This window comes from Sminthopsis crassicaudata, chromosome 5 (assembly GCF_048593235.1).
Source record: "Sminthopsis crassicaudata isolate SCR6 chromosome 5, ASM4859323v1, whole genome shotgun sequence".
Taxonomy (NCBI): Eukaryota; Metazoa; Chordata; class Mammalia; order Dasyuromorphia; family Dasyuridae; genus Sminthopsis; species Sminthopsis crassicaudata.
Window position 1 is genome coordinate 313,692,096 of NC_133621.1, and position 20,451 is coordinate 313,712,546.

The 20,451-nt window shown below is 49.0% G+C and overlaps 2 protein-coding genes across 6 annotated transcripts in view; one reads left to right on the forward strand and one right to left on the reverse strand.

Moving 5' to 3' along the window:
* The window catches only part of ARHGAP8 (Rho GTPase activating protein 8), a 28,763-nt gene extending 22,739 nt beyond the window's left edge, over positions 1-6,024 (forward strand). For all 3 annotated transcript variants that reach the window (XM_074272147.1, XM_074272150.1, XM_074272148.1), the window contains exons 10-13: positions 2,106-2,183; positions 3,125-3,253; positions 4,330-4,433; positions 5,354-6,024. In XM_074272147.1, coding sequence (XP_074128248.1) covers positions 2,106-2,183; positions 3,125-3,253; positions 4,330-4,433; positions 5,354-5,524 — 482 coding nt within the window. In that variant the 3' untranslated portion in view covers positions 5,525-6,024. The remainder of the gene's footprint in view (positions 1-2,105; positions 2,184-3,124; positions 3,254-4,329; positions 4,434-5,353) is intronic.
* Positions 6,025-14,922: 8,898 nt separating this feature from the next.
* The window catches only part of PHF21B (PHD finger protein 21B), a 120,007-nt gene continuing 114,478 nt past the window's right edge, over positions 14,923-20,451 (reverse strand). For 2 of the 3 annotated variants that reach the window (XM_074272137.1, XM_074272139.1), the window contains exons 10-14: positions 20,101-20,259; positions 19,010-19,085; positions 18,029-18,132; positions 16,863-17,126; positions 14,923-16,335 (exon numbers count right to left, since the gene is read on the reverse strand). In XM_074272137.1, coding sequence (XP_074128238.1) covers positions 16,890-17,126; positions 18,029-18,132; positions 19,010-19,085; positions 20,101-20,259 — 576 coding nt within the window. In that variant the 3' untranslated portion in view covers positions 14,923-16,335; positions 16,863-16,889. The remainder of the gene's footprint in view (positions 16,336-16,862; positions 17,127-18,028; positions 18,133-19,009; positions 19,086-20,100; positions 20,260-20,451) is intronic. The other variant, XM_074272138.1, reaches the window with a different exon arrangement.

A 20,451-nucleotide genomic window follows, 5' to 3' on the forward strand; every position in this document is an offset into this window, starting at 1 on the left:
GTCCCCCCACAGAGACTAGATTGTCCTCAAAGGAAAGGAGACGCACATTAGAGTGACTGGCACATAACGTCTGGTAGCCATAACTATATATTGCATCCTGAGGCGTGGCTTGGTGCCAGAAACACTTGATATGGTTGTGAAAATGGTCACAAGTGCTGAGACGTTTTCATTTTGAGCTCTAGAAGGACTTTAGAATTTAGTGTAGAGAATGCCAGAGCCAAGAAGGTTCTGGTCAGTGCCTCTGACCTGGAGGTCAGAGCTGGGAGGGAGCTTGGAACAGGGGAGGACAGAACCAGATGAAACTTCAGCACACGGAAAATCAGTTGTGGCAGGAGGAAAGCTGGGCAGCCTCTCCCTGATCCCAAAGCTCTGGGCTTATCCCAGATGGACAATTCCTCTATCTCAAGAAGATTTAGGGTCCCCTTTCCCAATAAACTCCTGCTTAAATGGCAATAGGGGCCTTTCCGGCTTTGGGAGAGCACTGGAGGGAACCACTAACTTCCTGTGTGACTTGTGACATTCGGACTGAGGAAGGCATCATGGTCCCCTTGATTCTTAGTGTGTCCTGCCACAGGATCCCTAGAGGAAAGTTAGATTGTGGTTATGACTCCATAATACTGACTAATCATGCTCGCTTCTGGGCCATAGCTCAGATGGACATTAGGATCTATTGACCTCAGGGATTTTTTCCCACCATTCCAAATGCCACATTTGTTGAACCCCTTCTATGGGGCAGGAGTTTTTTGTCCCTGCATCACCAGTTCTTAGCCCCTGGTCTCTGCTGGAAGACCCCTTCTTCCCTTGGGAATGACTTGCTGGTCCCTTGTGCCTCCAAGGGCCTCAATTAATGTCCACGATTAAACAGTTAAATTCATTTTGTGCACAGAGAGGGAGAAAGGTGCTGACAGTGGAGTGGTTGGTGTGGTGGTACCTGGATCAGCACAGGGCTGTAGAGAGGTCAAGTAGCTGTGGCCCCACAGGGGATGATCCTCCTAGATTCTGGCAGAGGGAAGACAGCTCAGTCTCAGAAACCCTGGAAAAAGAAGGAGTATGGCTGGCTGGGCCACAGAGGGTTGGGCTATGCCCCTCCATCCAGAGCTATTCCCAGTATACCTGGAGGGCTATGAGAAGCCCTTATCAGAGATGTGGGTGGTCCACTGCTCAGCAGCCCGAATAGGGCTGCCCAGAGTGACGGAACTCCCCTAGAATCTCCTCCGTACAGTAAGGAAACCCCTTCTACCCTCACAAGTCACCCCCCTGTTCTGCTGCTAGAATCCTTGAGGGTACTGAAGGCATCTGCCAAGGATCACACAGCTAGGCCAGGGGAGAGATAGATTTGCATCCATGTCCTCCTCAGACAGCTGGGGAGCACAATGGATAGAGCCCTGGGCCTCGGATCAGAAAGATCTAATTCAAATACAGCCTCTGACTCTTATTAGCTGCATGACCCTCAACGGGTAATTGCATCTCTGCCTCAGTTCCCTCATCTGTAAAATGGAGATAATAATGGCAGCAATTACCTCCCACAATTGTGAAGAGCAGAAGAGGTGATATTTGTAAATTGAGTTGCCAGCTTTAAAATGTTTACTGTTATTATTTGACTCTAAGACTGGCTCTCTCTCCACTATACTGGGACCATGGACTGAGGGAGGCCTCCAGAGAATTGGATGGGTCACCCCTGGGAGGCTTATCCAAGATCTGCAGGAGGGTCTACACTGGTAGGAGGAGGACCCTCCACAAAAGGCCACCCTTTTTGTGACATTGTGACATTCTGGCTGGTTCTCAGGGTGTCCTGCCGCAGGATCCCCAGAGGATGGCTAGGTATTATTGGTCCATAATAATGACTAATCATGCTGAGCTCTGCTAACATTTAGCAGCCCTTCAGAGTTCATTGGGGGTAACCTTGTCACTGCTAGCCTCTTGTTGGGGTAGGTCCCTTTCTTGATCCTGGTGAGTCCTGCTTCATCCAAGTCACAGTCTTGAGGATAAAATGACTGCCCCAGAATCCCTTTTGGGCCTCAGCATCCTTCTTAGTCAGCTACCGGCAGGGTTGTGGGCAAGAAGGTGTGACCATTCCCTTCACTCCAGTAGTCTTCTCCCCCCAGGCCTCCGCTCCGAGGGCCTTTTCCGTCGGTCAGCCAATGTTCAGACTATCAAAGAGATCCAGAGACTGTATAACCAAGGTGAGTATCCCTCCTCCATCTTCCCCTGTAGACACAATCCCAAGCTCTGGGACCTGTGGTGGCAGGAGCAGGGGGACTGGTTAACCTGTCTGGGAGAAGACATCTCAAGTTCTCAGAGGGATTTTAAATGGAAGAGAGACTAGACTGTGCTTAGTCCCAGGGGGCAGAACCCATCTGGGAGGAGTGACACGGAGACAAATTTGGGCTCCAACCCCTTTGAGCTGCAAAGGGATAGGAAGTGCTCCATGAGGTGATGAGTGTCTTTACTAAAAGTGGCCAACCCAAGGACATGTCTGCCTGGTGAGAAGGGATCAGGAAGGAGGAGAACCGGGAGAAAAACATATAATGAAAATCCAGAGCAGAGAGTATTTTGGAGGAAAGGTGGTTCACGGTCCCACTTACAGAAGGCAAATCCAGGAGGATGAGGACCAAGGGGTAAAACCTGTCACGTTTTGTAATTATGAGATTGCTGCTAACTTAGGAGAAGGCAGTGATGATGGTGCCATCCAGATTGCAGAACATTGAAGATGGATGAAGAGAGAGGAAGAGGACGTAGTGAATACAAAGTTTCCATGACATTTGGGGGAAAAAAAAAAAAAAGGAAGTATGTGTGATGATAGCTCGAAGGGATAGGGCAGAAGGAAGGTGAGCAGATGAGGGATCAGGGATCCAGAAGCTGAGCTTGAGGTGGGATTGAGCTGGCTCCTTCTTGAGATGCAGCTGGAGAGAAAGAACAGAGAAATCAGAGTGGAGATTGTGGCACTAGACCAAGTGGCCAGTGTTGTCTCCTTTTGGCTGGGGGCCAATCAATCAAGGTCTCCCACTAGGGGAGGCACGACTGAGGGATCATTCTTGATGTTACTTATCAAGCGACCCTGTTTGGAGGGGATTTGGATGGGAGGAGTCACCTCAATGGGATTTTGGCTTCTTTTGTCCTGTAGGAAAGCCAGTGAATTTTGATGATTACAATGATATTCATGTCCCGGCCGTCATCCTGAAGACATTCCTTCGAGAGCTGCCCCAGCCACTGCTGACCTTTGAAGCCTACGAACAGATTCTGACAATCCTCAGTGAGTACTGCCTGGGAGCAGGCCTGGATGGGCTGGGCTGGTTGGCCCCTGCTCCACATCTGCCTGAGCTTCACATCCGGGGACTCCAGGAACATGTCAAGGATCAAACTGGGTTCTTTGGGACTCCTCCCTGCAGCTGCTGCCTTCAGTTAGTTGACTTATGTCATCCTCCTTTCAAAATTTGTCTCAGGCTAAATGTCCTTCTTTTCTCTTCCTCCAGACTCCATTTCCTTGCCCTTTGCTGGGTTTTGGGAAACCCAATAGCAAAGGGAGCCAGTTGTTGCTTTCAGGAGACAGCTAATGCACAGAGTGGTAAATACAGGACAGATACAAAGCTGGGGGGGGTGCAGTTTGGGGGATGGAGGGTCTCAGGGCCTTTCCTAGCCTTTGTCTGACTTCAAGGGGGCCTTCTGCAAGGTCCCCCCATAGCAATGAGATTCAAAGAGCAGGAGAAAAGATGGGGAAAACCCAGTTTTCTTCCCTTCTAATCTTGGATACCTTGGTTTTGTTTGTGCAAAATCTTTTAAATTTAATATAATCATTATCATCCATTTTGTACTTTATAATATATCCTATTTCTTTGGTCACAAATTCCCCCCTTCTCTAAAGCTCTGACAGGTAAGCTATCCCTTGCTTTCCTAATTTGCTTATGGTATCACCTTTTTATGTCTAAATCATGTACCAATTTCAACCTTGCCTTGGTATATAATGTGAGATACTGATCTGTGCCTTGTTTCTGCCATACTATTTTCCAGGAGTGTTTTTATAGCCCCTCATCCATCCTTTCTCAAAAGTACCTTAGCTGTCCTACTTAGATCCTGCCTTTACCAATTACTGGGCTTCCTTTGTGGGGGGATCTTGAGCCTCTTCCAAGGACAGAATCCAAATAACTTGAATGGAGTAAATGCCCTGGAGAGGCTGTAGAATGTTGTGGATACCCATGTGGGCAGTGGTTGAACATAGGCTTTCTCTGAGTCCTGCTACTTCTGGCATTAAGTGACCAGGCTTCATGCTTGCCTGGCCCACCTAATACTTAATATCCATTGACTGACTTCCCGGCTTTCTTGGCCCTCCAGATGTAGAGAGCAGCCTACGGGTGACCCGCTGCAAAGAGATTGTCAGAGGCCTTCCAGAGCACAATTATGCCGTTCTCAAATACCTCATGGGCTTCCTGCACGTGGTGAGTAGAGGGAAGTGGGTGTTCCTGGTGGGGCAAAGATCAGAGGGGCAAAGCTGAGGTGTTCTGGGAACATTCTTCTGTAGCATTTGATGTGGAACAGAGACGAGATGGGGAAAAAAGGAGTGGGGAGGGAGGAAGAGAGAGATGGGGGAGAGACGCAGGGAGATAGAGACTTCTTCAGAATGACTATCACTGCCTCACCCACCTCTTACGAGAACTTGGCAGTAATTTCTCCCAGGAAGGAAAGCTGAGGTTTTCCCTGTCTCCCCTAGACCTCTCATCCTGCCTTCCCCTATACTCTGAACCCTTTCTCCCCTCCCCCATTTCCTCTCTTTGTTTTTTTCTTTTTCATTCCTCATCTACTTTTTCTTTCTTCCCCATCATTTTCTGTCTCACTCTTTGTCTGTCTCTTAGGTCTCTTCCACAGTTCAACCACTTATTATGTGCAAGGCATCTTTTCAACTCACTGTCCCTGTTTCTGTTGCTATCTCGCTGTCTCTTCACAGTGCTCTCTTCCTCTTCCTTCCTCTCTTCCTCCCCCTTTTGCCAAGGCTCTCTTTTCATCACTGCTGGCCTGGCTAGCATTCTGGGGGCTTGAGCTTCACAAGTGCCTTCCCACCTGTCTCAGTCCCAAGTAGGGACTCAGGGGGATCCTTGGAATAAAAAGTCTGATATGTAAAGCCCTTGTCTATTACTCAGTCCAATCTGGGCCTGTCTGCAGGGAGTCTACAGTCTAAAGACAGGGTTGGGGACAACAGACTGTTACTGACTGCTTGAAGAGTGAAGAGCTGGCTCAGGACTGGGGGGCTTCTCAGCAGAAGTGGGTTTTGAACAGAGTTTGGAAGAGAGAGTTTTTATGGGTGAAAGAAGCTTCAATCTTTGGGGTACCATGTTATGTTGTCATTTGTGCTTTTTCCTAGGTATCCCGGGAGAGCATCTTTAATAAAATGACAGCCTCCAACCTGGCTTGTATCTTTGGGCTGAACCTAATCTGGCCATCCAATGGCGCCTCGTCCCTCAATGCCCTGGTGCCTCTTAACATGTTCACAGAACTGATGATTGATTTCTATGAGAACATCTTCAGCTCTTGAGTGGTGCCTCGACTATTTGAGGAGACACATGGACTCAGTGGTCTCCAAACTCCGTTCTAGCTCCATGGTCTATATTTAAAGGCCCTTCATATCTCTGATATTCTATGTCCTAGATCCCAGCTTTGCCCAGCCCTGACATTCCACATTCTAGGGTCCCACTCGGAACATAGAACACTACAACATACAATGTTAAGCCTAACATTCCTTCCAGCTCTGACATTACATGCATCTATGGAGTATTGTATTCTCTCCCAAGTGAAACACCATCTGAGCCTTCTTGATTATCCGGCACAAAGATCTGGTCCTCCTCCTTTTCATATCCCACTCACACCATAAGACAAGCCACATTTGAAAATAGATATTTGAAGGACACATTTCCATTCCTTAGATTTGTTATTGTCTTCATTTCTCCCTTGAGTGAACTATATGAATCATGTCAGCTTTCTGTCCATTTGGAAAAAAGCAATCACCAAAGGTATTAAATGTCTTATTTAGCATTTGTTCCCCTGATGAGTTTTCACATTTAATCTCTAGAAAAGTCTCATAAACTTGTCCAATGACTTCAGTGAAGGAGAGATATGGAAAGACAGATTCAAGACCTATAAGACTTACTTGACTTTGTTCTTGGGCAGTTGACTTTCACTGGTCTGACCTTCAGCTTCCTCCTCTCCAAAAGGGGATCAGGAAGGCCCATCTTTTCCATCTTCCTAACCCATCAGGCAGTTGTGGAGACCAAGCGACAGAATAGATGTCATGACTCTAACCCTTACTTTAGACTTGGGTCATTGTTGTTTCCCTGAGACGCAGCAGAGTATCATAGAATGAACTTGGGTGTAGAGGTCAGGAGATCTAGCTTCAAGTCCTGACTTTGCCACTAATTGACTGGATGGGTGACCTTGGACAACTCCCTTCCTTCTGTACAATGAGATGGTTGGACCAGATGATCACAAAAGTATCATCTGGCTCTGAACTTCTGGGTTATATATGCTCTCTTCTTTGCTGAGGGACAATAACAACACTAATAAGGACTTTTATGCAACACTTTGAACAATATTATATGCCTTATTTCCTAAGGTGCCTGGCACACAGTAGGTACTTAATAATTTCTTATTAATTGGTGATTGATCCTCGCACAATCTTGGCAAGGAGTATTATTAATCCCATTTTACAGACTGAATTTTAGAGTTCAATGATTTGCCCATTTGTTATGCAGCTAATAAGTGCTGGAGTGGAATTCCCACCTGTTTTTCCTGACTCCAGTGCAGTGTTCTGTCTATTTTTCCATGTTATCACTCATGTCATTTTGACAATTCTGATTCAGAGGTTAGAAACGAGAGTGTTCCAGACATAAGAGCTTGCTATTGCAAAGACATGAAAATGGTAGCAAAAATTTCAAGAGGAAGAAAATTAAGCCAAAACCCCAGCATAATGCCCTTTGATTCAGCAATGGCACTGCTAACTTTGTATCCCAGAGCTCAAAGAGTTCAAAGAAAAGGAAGTACAGGTTACAAAGATATTGATAGCAACTCTTTTTGTGGTGACAGAAAATTAGAAACGGGATGCCCATCAACTGAAGAATTGCCAAGTAAGTTGTAGTATATGATTATGATGGTACAAGAAATAACAAGCAGGATGATTTCAGAAAAACCTGCGGAGACTCAGGTGAACTGATGCAAAGTAAAGAGAGCAGAATCAGATCATTGTACACAGTAATAGCAATAGTATATGGTGATCAGCTGTGAATGACAGCTCTTCTCACCAGTACAATGATCCAAGATAGCATTTTCATCATGGTCCTTTGGAACTCTCTGCCTCCAGAGAGAGAACTGATGAGCTCTGAATGTGAATTGAAGCAGATTTTTTTTCCTGCCTGCCCCCTTTCCCCCCTCAGAAAAGGCTTATTAGGGTAGGAAACTACACTTTATGCCAGCCCTATTATTCAATATTGTTTTAGACAATTTAGTAAAATAATAAAACAATATAAAATACTTGAGGGTGTACCTTCCAAAACAGACACAGGAAATATATGAACATAAACATAAAACAATTTATACAAATAAAAAAATCTAAGTAATTGAAATTATGTTTATTTTTCATGGGTAGGTAATATGATTTAAAAAGAAAGAGCGAGTAATTTACCTATGTAACTATTCATATAATGTCATCTGAATTAAATTATTAAAAAATCATCTGAGTTAGAAAAATAATAAAGTTCATTTGGAAGAACAAAAGGTCAAGAACTTCAAAGAAATCTGTGTGTGTGTGTGTGTAGGGAGGTGGTAGATTGTAAAGGAAGCAGATTTGTAGTTTTTGATTTTGAACTATATTATAAGATGAGATTATTGTTGAAGTGTAAACTGATATTCTTGATTATTTTAAATTAAAATTTTCTTGTATAAATAAAGCTTATGTAGCAGGAATGTAGAAAACTAGAGGAGAAGCTTCCAGAGACAATCTCTCAGAATGTGATTGGGTTGGAATATTGCTGTGTGGTAGGAAATGATGAGCTGGTTGATTTAGGAAAACATGGAAAGACTTGGGCCTATGAAGGAAAATGCTATCCCCCTTCAGAGAAATAGATGACAAGTGGAAATAAGTATAGTGTATGTGTGTGTGTGTGTGTGTATATATATATATATATATATGTATATATATATTTATATATATATATACATATATATATATATATGCGTGTGTGTATATGTTTCTATACCTCTATATTTACACACTCAATTGTAGCCTTTTTGGGGGGAGGGATGATGGAAGTAGAAAATAAAGTACAAAGTGCACAGCAGAGAACAAAAGAAAACCTACAAGGATGCAAATAAAGCTGGCCAGCTTTCAAAACAATGTGTAATATTTATATAGGTTTTCTTGAAATGGAAATTTATTGTTTTATATTGAATCCTCTTTTAGATTCTGCTATGTACATGGCAATGTTTTGTTTCTTATTTTGTATTTAAGTTTAAAATAAAATTTAAAACTTGGGGGGAAAACCTAGCCCAAAAGTCAATAATAAAAGAATGAAGATTAAACTTCAGAGACATTTTGAGGTTCTTATCAAATCTTACAAGAATAAGAAACTGAGCCAATAAGTAGTATAGTCTCTTAATGGAGCTCAAAAAAGCCTGAAGGAAGGTGAAAATGTGCCCAGAAATTCAAATGAGAAGTGAAACCCATCACTGAACATGTTATGAATCCATATCATAGAGGTTTGAGCTCTCAATGAAAGACTAAAATTCAATGAGTAAGGTGAAAAGTGAATTCACAATGGAGAGTTCCAGTAAGAAAAGATGAACAAATTTGAAACCCTAGTGCAGGTAGGAAGGGAAGCAGAAGGGGCCAATTCCAAGAATTCTACATCTCTCTATAGTGTAGAACCCTTGACCTTGAGAAGAGGGTATACTGGGACAGCTCAGGGATCATGTCTCCCAGAAGAATGGGAAATAAGAAACCTGAGCATCCGAATTCAGGAAATACAAGAAAACTGTCCAGAAATTGTCTCAATACAGAAAAAAAAAAAAAGCATTGGTTGAAAGAATCCATAGATTGCCTCTGGGGGAAAAGATGCTTCAAACTCCAAGACATGAAGTGTTTAAATTAAACATTTCTAGTGATCAGCAAATTTTGTAAGCAGCAAGAAAAGATTCCTTCAAGTTTAAAGGAAAGGAAATTCAAATAAGACGATTCCAGCACAGAGTTTGTCCATATTTGTAAATATTGTTTACTTGTCTCTCCCATTCAGTCGCAAACTCCTCGAAGGCAAGAACTGCCTTGTACCTTTTTGTGTATCTTCAGAACTTAGCACAGTTCCTGGCACTTAGTACTTGGGTGTCTTTCCTTCTCAGAGAGAGCCAAGACATCAGGGAGGGGATACCATGACATGCAAGTGAATTGGATTTAAGTGAGGGAGGGCTGTGCCTCACTTTCCCCTCCAGACCATCTGGGTCCAGTGACAAGATCATCTTGATGTATATAGCAGGCTCTTAATAAACATTGAGTGATAATTCCACACCCATGAGAAACCTCAGAAGGGAAAGGCAAAGGAGCTGCAGCTGCGCCCCAAATGACGCTACCCAAAAACCTGATCCTACCCACCAAAGAGAAGAGATGGCCAGTCAGGGAGAGAGACACATGGGGCTGGGAGTGGAATTTTTCAGTCGCCATCATCCCAACCCAAGAAACCCAGAAAAAGTCACTAAAAACAATTTCCCAGGAAATAATAAGCAATGCTTTCTTGCAATCTTGTTTTTGGTTTGGGGGGGCTAATTTTAAGTCATGGTTTTCAGGGGGTTCTGTGACTGTTTTGTAGCTTCAGTCCTGGGAAAGGAGCCTTCACACTCGGTGCACTCTTGTCATAGCGTTTGCCTTCCCAGTTCACTTCCAAGCGTGGCTGACTGATGAATGGGGGACTCGGGAATCTCTTCTACTCGGAGGCTGTGGCTTGGGACTTGGCTCCTCACTGCCACTGCCTGGTTTCTAGCAAATCCTGGCATGGATTGTAGCTCCACAACTTCTGCGGCTCCCTCTCCTGAACTTTGGAAGCTCACAGGATTGTAACCATAGGCAGTCTCCAGCAAAAAGCAGGAAAGAACAGATGAGACAAAGAGACAGAGACAGGCAGGCACAAGCAGACAGTGCGGAAGGGAGGGGGGAGAGGGAGAGAGACACAGAGGGGAGGGGGTGCAAAAGTGAGGCCATATGCTTATCGGTCACTAGCCCCGGTCAGAGAGAAAGACATGAGCAACTCTTCCAAAAATGGGTCCTTGATTTAGACACAGCCATGTTGGATTGGGCTCTAATGATTTAAATGATCCTTCCTTTACACCCTCTTCTAGGTGAGTTTTTTTTGAAAGCAGGTACCTTCTATTTTCCCTTTTCTCCCAATCTTTTGATTTAATTTCCTCCTGTCTCGTGGAGTCTTTGGTTTTTCTTTGATGCACTCAAGTTTTGGGGGAATCTGTTGTTTAGATCAAATTTTGCCACTTTTTCTTTTAAGTCAGTTTAGTTTTTATTTAGTTTTTTGCCTCTTGCTCTGGTCCTTCCAGGGAGTCACATGGTTGAGGGAGGTGAATCATTTTCTTCGAGTCTCTTCATGTAGTTCTGGAGTCACTCTTGCCTTCCAAACTGGATTTTGGGGACTTTCTGAATCCATTAGAATTCTTTGTAGAGTTCAACATCTTATGTTTGCTTCTTGAATTGGGCCAGACCCTGCCCATTTTGTGCTTCGGGGTGTGAAAGTCAGTCCTGTTTGGCGTCACCTCAGTTGCTTGTCTAGTCTAGTCTCTTCCCAAGATGAGCCAAGATTTTAGGTTTAAGATCTCCACCCCCTGAATCTTTGAGTTCTGAAACATCGGCTCTTTGGGGCCTTCAATGGTGTTTCAGGAGGGAGCTCTGGGGCCTCATGTCCCTCAGCCCTGGTCTGCCACCATCACTCCTAGTCACTTCCGAGGTTCTTGCTATGGGCTTTTACCCACCCTTGGGGAACTCCACTCTGGATACAGAGATACCCAAAGACAACATTGTGGCTCTAGGCCATCTTAGGTCATCCTGGGAAGGTTCCTTCTGGCCCGCTGCTAGTGTAGGGACCTGCTTTGCTGATGGTCCCCTTATTGTCCAGGATCTTCTGGCTGTTTTTGTGTGTGTGATTTTTGGGGGAACTAGGTCACAGCTGTCTCAATGTCCGTCTTCCCCAGCTTCTTCCTAGCATGTCAGATGATCCCCGATGTCCCACTAAGCCCCTCAGAGTCCATTAAAAACCGAAGGCGGTCCCTGCACAGCCCTGCCCAAGGGCTCTGCATGTCCCCATCACTCATGAGAGAGCAAATGAAGGCCCAGAGGGAAAGGGACTTGCCCATGATCCCACAGCTGAGCAGCAGGGCCAGAACAGGTGACGTACTCTTGCTTCCAAACCCTGTGCTTCTTCCTAGCGGCCCCAAGGAAGGAGCTCTGGTCTCCAGGACTGGCCAGTCTCTGAATAGCCGAGCCAGCTGATGCTCCTGGAAACAAAGGGAGGGCTTCACGGTCCCCTGCAAACACTCTTTGTTAGTTTGGGAACCTGCAGCTTTCTTCCCTGACAGGAGGCATCTTGCTCTCCAGCAGCTCAGAACAATAGTGTGACTGTTTCAGGGTTCAGGCTCAAGGAGGAGGAGATGGGGGACAATGAACACTGTGGCTCTCCAAAGAGCGGGGAGCTGCGAATGCCGGAATGAACAATGACATTCAGGCACAGCTCATGAATTATGCAGGAGGGGCTGTGGGGAAATGCGGGTGCGGGGAAAATATATGTTTTAAATTTGCCGACTCGGAGAGGTGTCCCTGAGATGTCCCCTACTGTTCCTTTGATCACCATCTCTCCTCACAAACAATAACCGCAGAATGCCAGCGTTTGTGCTGGGTGCCCCCGTGAACTCTTCCCTCTTCTCAAAGAACAATTTTTGGATCATTTCCATGGCAAAAAGAAAGTGACTGGGGAGATAAACCCCTGGCAATGCACGCACGTGCCCATGGCCACACACGCAGGGATGCAAAGCAGCTTGAAATAATGAAAGGCCGTCCAGAAGTAACGTCAGCAGATCGCCTCGGTGGAATGGCCACAGGCAGGAAGGGAGCTTGAGATTACAATGACTCTGAAGGTGAGGTTGGTGGTCCAGAGTTTGGACTGTGTGTATCTACAGAAAGTCAGCCTCTGGGGCAGCTAAATGGCACAGTGGATAGATCCCCTTCAAGACCCCGTCACTGGGGAGATTCGTCCCCGGGGACCTTTCCCGGGACACGGCCTGAGCAGGCTGCCTGCCGCAGTCCCAGACGTGCTTGCTCGGTAGCCTTGGCCAGGACCTTGCCAAACTCAGTCCGAACGCACCACATCTCAGTGGTCTGTGGCCATGTGCCTAACTACTGCCCCTGGGGGAAATATCCCAGGAGTTTCACCTACCAGGACCATGGAACAGCCACCCCAGGCCAGCCCAGTGTGATGTGGACTGCCTCTCTTCCAGTCAGGAAGAAGCCCAACCTGTGATTATCAGCTAAAATCAATTCCCAGACTATCCTCTCTGTATAGTGATGGTGAGGAAGGAGCTCTCTGTCAGCCTCCACTGTCCGTCCCCCAGCCCCTGGGTAACTCTAAACCACCTTTTGAAGGTATCCTTTATACCTGGGACCTGCCCTACCAGGTAGTCCATCTGGCTCCTCTGTGATCCCCACCTCTGAGCTCCCTAGAACTTCTTCTCCTCCTTGAGCCCTCCCTCTGAGTTCCTGCTCAGAGGGTCTCCCCTACTGTGTGCCAGGGACCAGATGAGGCGGGGCTTTAAAAGCCAAACAGAATTTCCGGGTGATCCTGGAGGGGTCAGGGCAGCCCCGGAATCCACTGAGAGGGAAGTGGAGCGCTGGGACCTGGATATGGCAGATGAGCTGCCAGCCTGGAACCTCCTCCCTCCTCCCCTGGATTCCTCTGCACCCAGCTAATGTCCCACTTTTTCAAGAAGTCTTCCCCAGTCCTCTCAAGCTCAGCGTCTTGCCCCTGAGACCACCACAGTTTATTCTGATGTATCTTGTTTGTATTGCACATTTCCTCCCTGAGTAGAGACTTTGGGGCGGAATCGCAGATTTGAGGATCATCACTTAGGGATAATAACTGAGTCTGATTGGAGCTGGAGAGATCACCAAGGAGAGAAGAGGACCCCGAACAGACTCCTCTGGGACACCCCCAGTTAGAAGACAAGATCTGGAGGAATATCCAGCAAGGAAGATGGAGAAGCAGAATTCAGATAGGGGGGAAGAGAGCCAGAAGGAGCAATGCCAGGAAAACCGGGGGAGGAGAGAGTGACCTATAATGTCCAAGGCTGCAGAGAGGCCGTGGAGAATGAATCTGCAGAAAAGGCCACTGGAATTGGCAACGAGAAGATGGAGTCCGGCCAGCCCCCCATCTTACAGATGAAGAAACTGTGGTCCAGAGAGGTCCCACCCATAACAAGTCAGGGGAGACAATGGAGGACATAACAGGAAGAGCATTTCCCAGGTGGGATCTGGGACAGAACTCCCCCAGCCTGTCAGGGGCTGCCCTGGAGTGCAGAACTGACTGCCCAGGGTCCTGAGAGAGGGCTCAGTAGAGCCAGAGCATGAGACCCTCCAGCTTCCTCTGGATTCAGGAATGGATACCCAGAGGGACTATGGGAATTCTGGTCTTCTCCAGCCAGATAGTTGAGGACCACGAGTCCTTCCAGCAGGTGGTGCCCAGGAAGTCCAGTGGGCTGAGTGTGTCTTGGGTGGCCAGCTGTGCACCTTACAGAATCATCCCAGAGCAGCAGGAGCCGCAGTCATAGAAGCGGGCTGAAGATGGCAGCGTGGCAGCTCTGCTGGAAGCCAGAGCCCAGACAACGTTGTTTGCTTGTTTTTTTCTCATTTTTTTCCTTTTTGATCTGATTTTTCTTGTTCAGCACAATAATTGTGGAAATATGTATAGAAGAATTGCATATGTGACATCTATTGGATTACTTGGTGTCTGGGGAGGGGAAAGGAAGGAAAATTTGGAACACAAGGTTTTACAAAGGTGAGAGCTGAAAATTATCTTTGCATGCATTTTGAAAAATAAAAAGCCATTATTGTTTTTAAAAAACCCTAAAGTAGAAGCCTCCCATCAAGGGGTGGCTAGGCACCTAGGGGAGGGGGGCAGGGCCTGGAATCTTGAGTTCACATCCAGCCGGAGAAGTTCCTAGGCAAGCTCTTTCTGCTTTAGTTCTCAGCTGTAAACATGGGACAGTCGTTGCACCACCTCCCAGGTCGTGAGGACAAGGAAGATCACGAGTGTGCTTAATGTGGGCTCTGGCAGAAACGTCAGCTGTTAGGACTGTTTGCTCTTGGGGCATAGGGAGCCTTCCTGGGTTCTTCCCCAGTGGAGATCAGGGAGGGGATGGACAGAAGAGATCACCTCCAGCTCTGAAGGGAAGAGGGGAAGAATCGGGCAGTGTCAAGGAAGCAGCCGCCACCTCCTTGGCAATGGGTCCCAGTTGGCCAGGCCCTTTGGGATCTTGCATCTCAGGCAGCTTCCCAGACCAATAGGGCATCCCAGGCTCTCAGAGGCACCCAAGGAAAACCTCCCAGGATCCTCAGCTCTGCCACCAAGACTGTGTGTCAGGCTTTCTTTAGAGCAGCTTGGGAGCCAGGCTCTTCCCGTTTTCAGCTCGTGGCTGCAAGCAGCTTCTAACAAGAGAAGCTTGACCCTCAGTGCTCCCTTGCTGTGCCTCGGCTCGGTAGTCCTGCCTCCCACAGCCAGAGATGGGCCCGTCTCCCTAGTTCAGCTCTACTTCTCATTCCCGCTTTCTCTTTTCTCCTCCCCCTCCGCCCTGCCTTCCTCCACGACGCCAAGGCTGGGAAAGCCAGAAACCATCAGGAGCCTCTGAAATCATCAATTGAGTTTAATGCATCATAAAGAATTAAAACTACAGAAGCATATTTAAGACAAACACTTTTTTCCTTCTATGCGCACTATCCACAGGACAGTCCCCCTTCGCAAAACCGAACCAAAGCAGAAAAATGAAAATGGAAACCAAAGCCTACCAACGGCCAGTCCCAGGACACAGCACAGGGGCTGGCTGCTGCCTGTATCCTGCCTGCTAGTGTTCCCACCGGATCCACCCGAGACGAAAGAAAAGACCGTGAAATCTGAACCAAAGGTCCTACTGCAAGCCCCCTTGTGATGCATATAAATATTGGCATATAATCACCAACAATAACAATGGCGTTTCTTTAATCCACTTTGTTTGTCAATAAAAGAATATAAAAATCTTGTTCAACCCAGTGTTAAGTGTATTAAAATAGATCTGTATCATACGTTCTGCACAGTTTCTCCCGGAATGGTGAAAATGGTTGCAGGGCCCATGCGCCGAGACCAAGCCCCTGGCTGGAGGCGTGGCTCATGGGATACGGCACCGTGGCGTCTCCAGAGGCAGCGCCCCCTGGTCCCGCCACCCGTCCAGAGACCGCGTGGGCATCTGAGCAGGTGGCCCTGACAAGAATTGGCAACAGCTAGGTGAGAGCTGGTGAGCGCTGGCCCCGGTGCTGATCCTGGGACTCTCAGGAATACTTGTTTGTGGAACATCCGGAGCTTTAGGGTTTTCTCACGTAAGCTCTTGTCACTATAACATTTATTGGCCAAAGGACTCAGGGCTTCTATAGATCCTTGAAATATCAAGCCAGTAGCCCCTCTTCCTCCTCCTCCCTGATGTGCCCCACCCACCCCTCCTTAGAAAGAGTCTCTGGATCCCTCTAATGGGACTGCCTCTCTCCCCCAGAGGCAGGTCAACCTTTGTTCTGGGCCATGAGCGGCTGTGGCCCTGCAGGGAAAGAGCAGCGATTTATTTTTCCTTCACATTAAATATCTTTGCAATAAAAACACAGTACAAAAATGTAAAAGTATTTTTGGCATAGTGTCCATACTGGCAAGAAACGGAAAAAAATGGAATATATATTGGCTCTTTCAAAGGAAAAACAACAGCCAAAAAACCCCTAAGGCTCCAACCCCAAAGTCAAATGATTGAAAGCCCCAAATCCTGCCGAAAAGCTCCAATGTCCGGTCTACGTTCCATCGCCCCCAAACGCCAGGAGAAAAATACATCAATAGCAAAAGAAGTCAAAGGGACCTGAAAAACGAAGGGTTGACAGTCACAGCTTGTTCAACACTTCACAAAGTACTCACAGAGAGGTCTCAGTATTCCACTAGAAAAGCTAAGTGGGCAAGTGGCCGGCTTTTGGGTTGCCTTCTGTGTAGATGCCCGTTCTCTGGGAGGAGACTTCTGATGGAGGGTTCTGGGTGCCTGCACAAGGAGTGGGAACCTCCGCTAGTGTCCAGTCACTACCGGCCTTAATCCCGACTCCAAAGCCCTCCCACCTGATGCTGCCGCCCCAGTTGAGGGGCACGATTCACTGTCCATGGGCCTTCCCTTCCCCCAAAGGGCTCTAAAACCTACCCCTAATCCTGCTAATGATCATCAACTAAGTCTGGTACTTTAAATTCTCCCCTTCAGACAAGTGTCTGCTCACCACAACCGAGGATCGGGGCCCTTCTCTCCTCCTTTCCTTGTATCACCCTGCCTTCCCTTCCTCCCTCCTGCTTTTGCTCCATTTCCTCCCCTTTCTCTAATTCCCTCTCCTTTCTATCTTGCCCCTTTCCCCACCTCCTTCCTTTCTCTCCACCTTTCCTTTCTTCATCTAAGATTCATCATATCATATTGGCCAATGGACAGAAGCAACTAGCCCCAAGTGACCAGAGGCCCACCAAGGAGCTGGCCCCTTAGGAGGGGGACCTGGGTCAGATGGGTATCATTTTGTGGGCGCCCCTCACCCCGTGGGGTCCACTCCTGGCTGGGCCTCAGTTGTTCCCCTGGGCCTGCTGGAGGGCTGTGTGCACGGCCATAGTGGCGGAGGTGGCGGGCGGCTTGATCCAAGGCACAGCCAGCAGCGAGGAGGCAGAGGCGGTGGTGGTGGTCATGGTGACCTGAAGCATGTGCTCGTTCCGGATCAGCCGCAGCAGGGCCCGGAGCCGCTCCAGGGACGACTGGGCACCCTTGCGCTGGGCCAGCAGGCTGGTCTTGAGCTCCAGGCATTTCTGTCCAAAGGGAGCAGAGAGAGGCTGAAGGTGTCGCCCCACCCATCACCCTTCTGCCCCTCGGGCTGGGCCCGGCGGGACCGGGCACGGAGCTCTCCCATGGCTGAAGGCAAGGAGACTCTGGCGATAATGGTGGTCTGGGCATAGGCAGAGCCACCCCCGCCCACCCACAAACCCTCTGGGAAGGGCTGAGGGAGGGAAGGAGGGCAGTCTAGGCTCGGGCTCTTGCTCTGCTGCTTCCTCATGGTGCATGCAAGTCAGTTAATCAACTCGTGCCTCAATTTCCTCATTAGTAGAACAGAATAGTTTGCCAATGCCCCAGGCACCAGTTAGGGAAAGCCTTCTGTGCTTAAGGAGCACTGAGGACAGGAGCAATTAAAGCGTTTGCTGGGGACAGAAGCAGGTGAGTGAGCCACATGTCCAAGTCAGGGGAGAGATGAGGAACACCCTTGACAGGCTGCCAGGACGGGGAGACTTGACTTCCAGACAGGTTAGACATGGACCAGATGGAAAGCCTAGCACAGAAGGGGGGATGGGGCTCGACCAAGGAAAGAAGCTCCTAGAAGCAGCAGCAGCAGCAGCGCCGTTCCGGGATCCTCAGGGTTACGGCCAACCCTCTGCCTCAGTTCTCAGGAGCATTTCCTGGTTCATGTGCTGTGCACACAGTAGGTGCTCCACCAGCTTTCTGGATTTGTAGTCACTCTCCTTGCTAGTCAGGGAACTCCCTGAGGACAGGGCCTAGCTAAACCCTCTCCTAGCACCATACCCAGGGATGTCACGTGTCTGCTAAATGGATGAGTGTGGAAGGGATGGGATGCCTGTGCTGTAAAACCCGGCCTGGGCTGGGCGGGAGCTGGGCCGGGCTGGCCGCCTCACTGGGGCACACCGCCCGGAGGACTCACCTTCATGGCTGAGTTCAGGAGCCGATCCTTCTCTTCCAGCTGTCTGTGCTCACTCTTCAGCTCGCTTCCCCTCTTCAGGAGGTTTCTCTTCTCCTCTTCTTTGACTAGGAGACAAGAGGGGCGCCCCAAGCCCAGGGTCAGGCACAGGCTCGGGAAGGAGGGTGGCCTGGCAGGAGACACCTACCATCCCAAGTCATGGGGAGGGGCCAAGCTCCCGCGCCCAGCCCAGAGGCCCAAACAGGAGCAGGGCTGCTGAAGGGCTGGGCGTTTTCAGGCTTATTCTGCCATCTTTCTGAACCTCCATTTCCTCCCTTATAAAATGAGGGGGCTGGCCCTCCCCTAATCCTTCTGGTCTCTTCATCTGACTGATGGGATGAGTTCCCTGTCTCATCAGCAATGGACCTTGGAGGCTGCTCATTTTGAGCAGGGAGGGGGCAGGGCGGGGGGGGGGGGGCTGACTCCAGGCCACACAAGGTGGCTGATAGGGCTTTCTACAGAGCCTGCCAAGGCCCCTTCCTCCAGGAACAATTGGATTCTGGGCCCCTCCATCTGAAACAATGACCCATGCTAGGCAAAGAGAGGTCCTGATCTCAGCCCTGCTACCTCCTGAGCAGCCATGGGCTGTTGAGGGTCCCCTAAGGAGGGGAGGGAAAAGAAGGTTAGGGGGAGTTCTGGCCACAGGCAGATCTGTGGGCCTCAGAACCTCCTCTGCCCAATGGGGATCAGGCAGGGAAGGAGCTCTGAACTCAGAGGTGGCGGTCTTGGCTCTGGCCCTGTGAGCTTGAGCAGCTTCCTTCCCCAGGGTCCCTGTAAGGCCTGGAGCTTGCAGGCCAACAGGCTATTCTGGCTTCCTGCCTATACCCCTGGGAGAGGGGCTCAGACCTCTGGGGCACTTGGGGAAACTGAAGCATGAGGCAGGGGCCCTACAGTGCCCGGATCTGGGAATTATCGGCCTTCTCTCTGACCAGGCTCAGCCCCTACCTGTTTTGTGAGTGACGTAGGAGTGAACAATGGCGAGCATTCCTGTCCAGGGCACATTTTCATCTTTGTTCAACACCTGGAAGAAAGAGGAAAGGGAGCAGGCTGAAGACCTGGTCCCCAGGGAGCCAGGGAGACGAGGCCTGAGCAGGGCAGCCTGTGGGGCAGCGCCACGAGCCCAGCTTCCCTGACTCAGAAGGGGAAGCCCCCAAAAGAAGGGCTCTGGCACTGGGGGAAGATGCCCCCGGGGGCTGAAGTCTCATAGAGGCTGTTGTTGAGCATATCTCTCTGTCCCTTCTCCATAAGTCACTAAAGGGGGACAGAGAGAAGGGCTGAGAGGAGGGGGGGCCTTTCAGCGGGGTCCTGGTTGCCACCCAGGGAAGTAGAGGCCCTGCTTTGTAGGGACAAATTCTGGTGCTGGACAGCTCCAAAGTTGACAAGCTTTCACACAAATGCAGTACTACTGGGTGCCAGGCAGGACCCAGGCCATGGTTACAAAGACAAAAACGGGCTCTGGCATTCTACTGTTGGATAGACTCATAGAGAGATAAGCAGAGGCAAAAGGGGAGACCCAGGAGGTGGGGCCTGGGCTGAGCCAAGAGAGAAGAAAGTAAGAAAGGAGGGAGAGTGTTCCTGGACAAAATCCTGGAGATAGGAGAGGATGGTAACGACCAGTAGGCAGGTCAGGATGGAGCCCAGAAGGCATGGAAGGGAGTCCTTTGCAACAAGCCAGGAAAGGCTAGCCTAAGTCTCCATCCCTGGAAAGCTGCCCGGGTTCCCAGCTGTGCCCTTTCTCCATGACGGTGCTGGGATCCAGAATCTCCAGAACTTCCAGGACCCATTGGCCAGAGACCCTGCTCCTAGCACCCCTCTCTGTTGGGTATGCAGATGGTGGATGTCCACTTCTGGCCCAGTGTTAACTTCCAGAATTACTAGGGAAAAGAGGCCCTCCCTGCCTCCCTCCCCACTGTCCAGCCTCCAGCTCCCCAACTCTGCCTAAGACCTCCCCAAACCCTGTGCAGGCTCAAGCTGCCCCAATTCTGCCTAGGCCCATTCCTCCCCCACGTACACACCCTGCTCCTGGCTGGCCCTACCTTCTCTTGGCACTTGGGACACACCCAGACGCCCTTGGGTGTGGTTTTGAGTGGGGGGTCGAGGCAGCTGAGGTGGTAGGCCCCTGGGCAGGTGCCACAGGGCTGCAGGTCGGTGCCTCTCTTACATATCACACACACCTCCTCATGGGAGATCTCATTCTGAAAGACAGAGGAAGATGGGGTGAGGCTGGAGGGGCAGCCCGAGGAGGGGCCAAGCTGGGCTGGTTCTCCCCAAGGCACTGGCTTCTCGGTTTCCTGAGGCCGTAAGAAGAAGGGACCAAATGGAAAGAATCCCAATCCAGCTCTTCCAGAGCCCACCTCTGGTTCCTAGTCACCAAAGAAGATCATCCT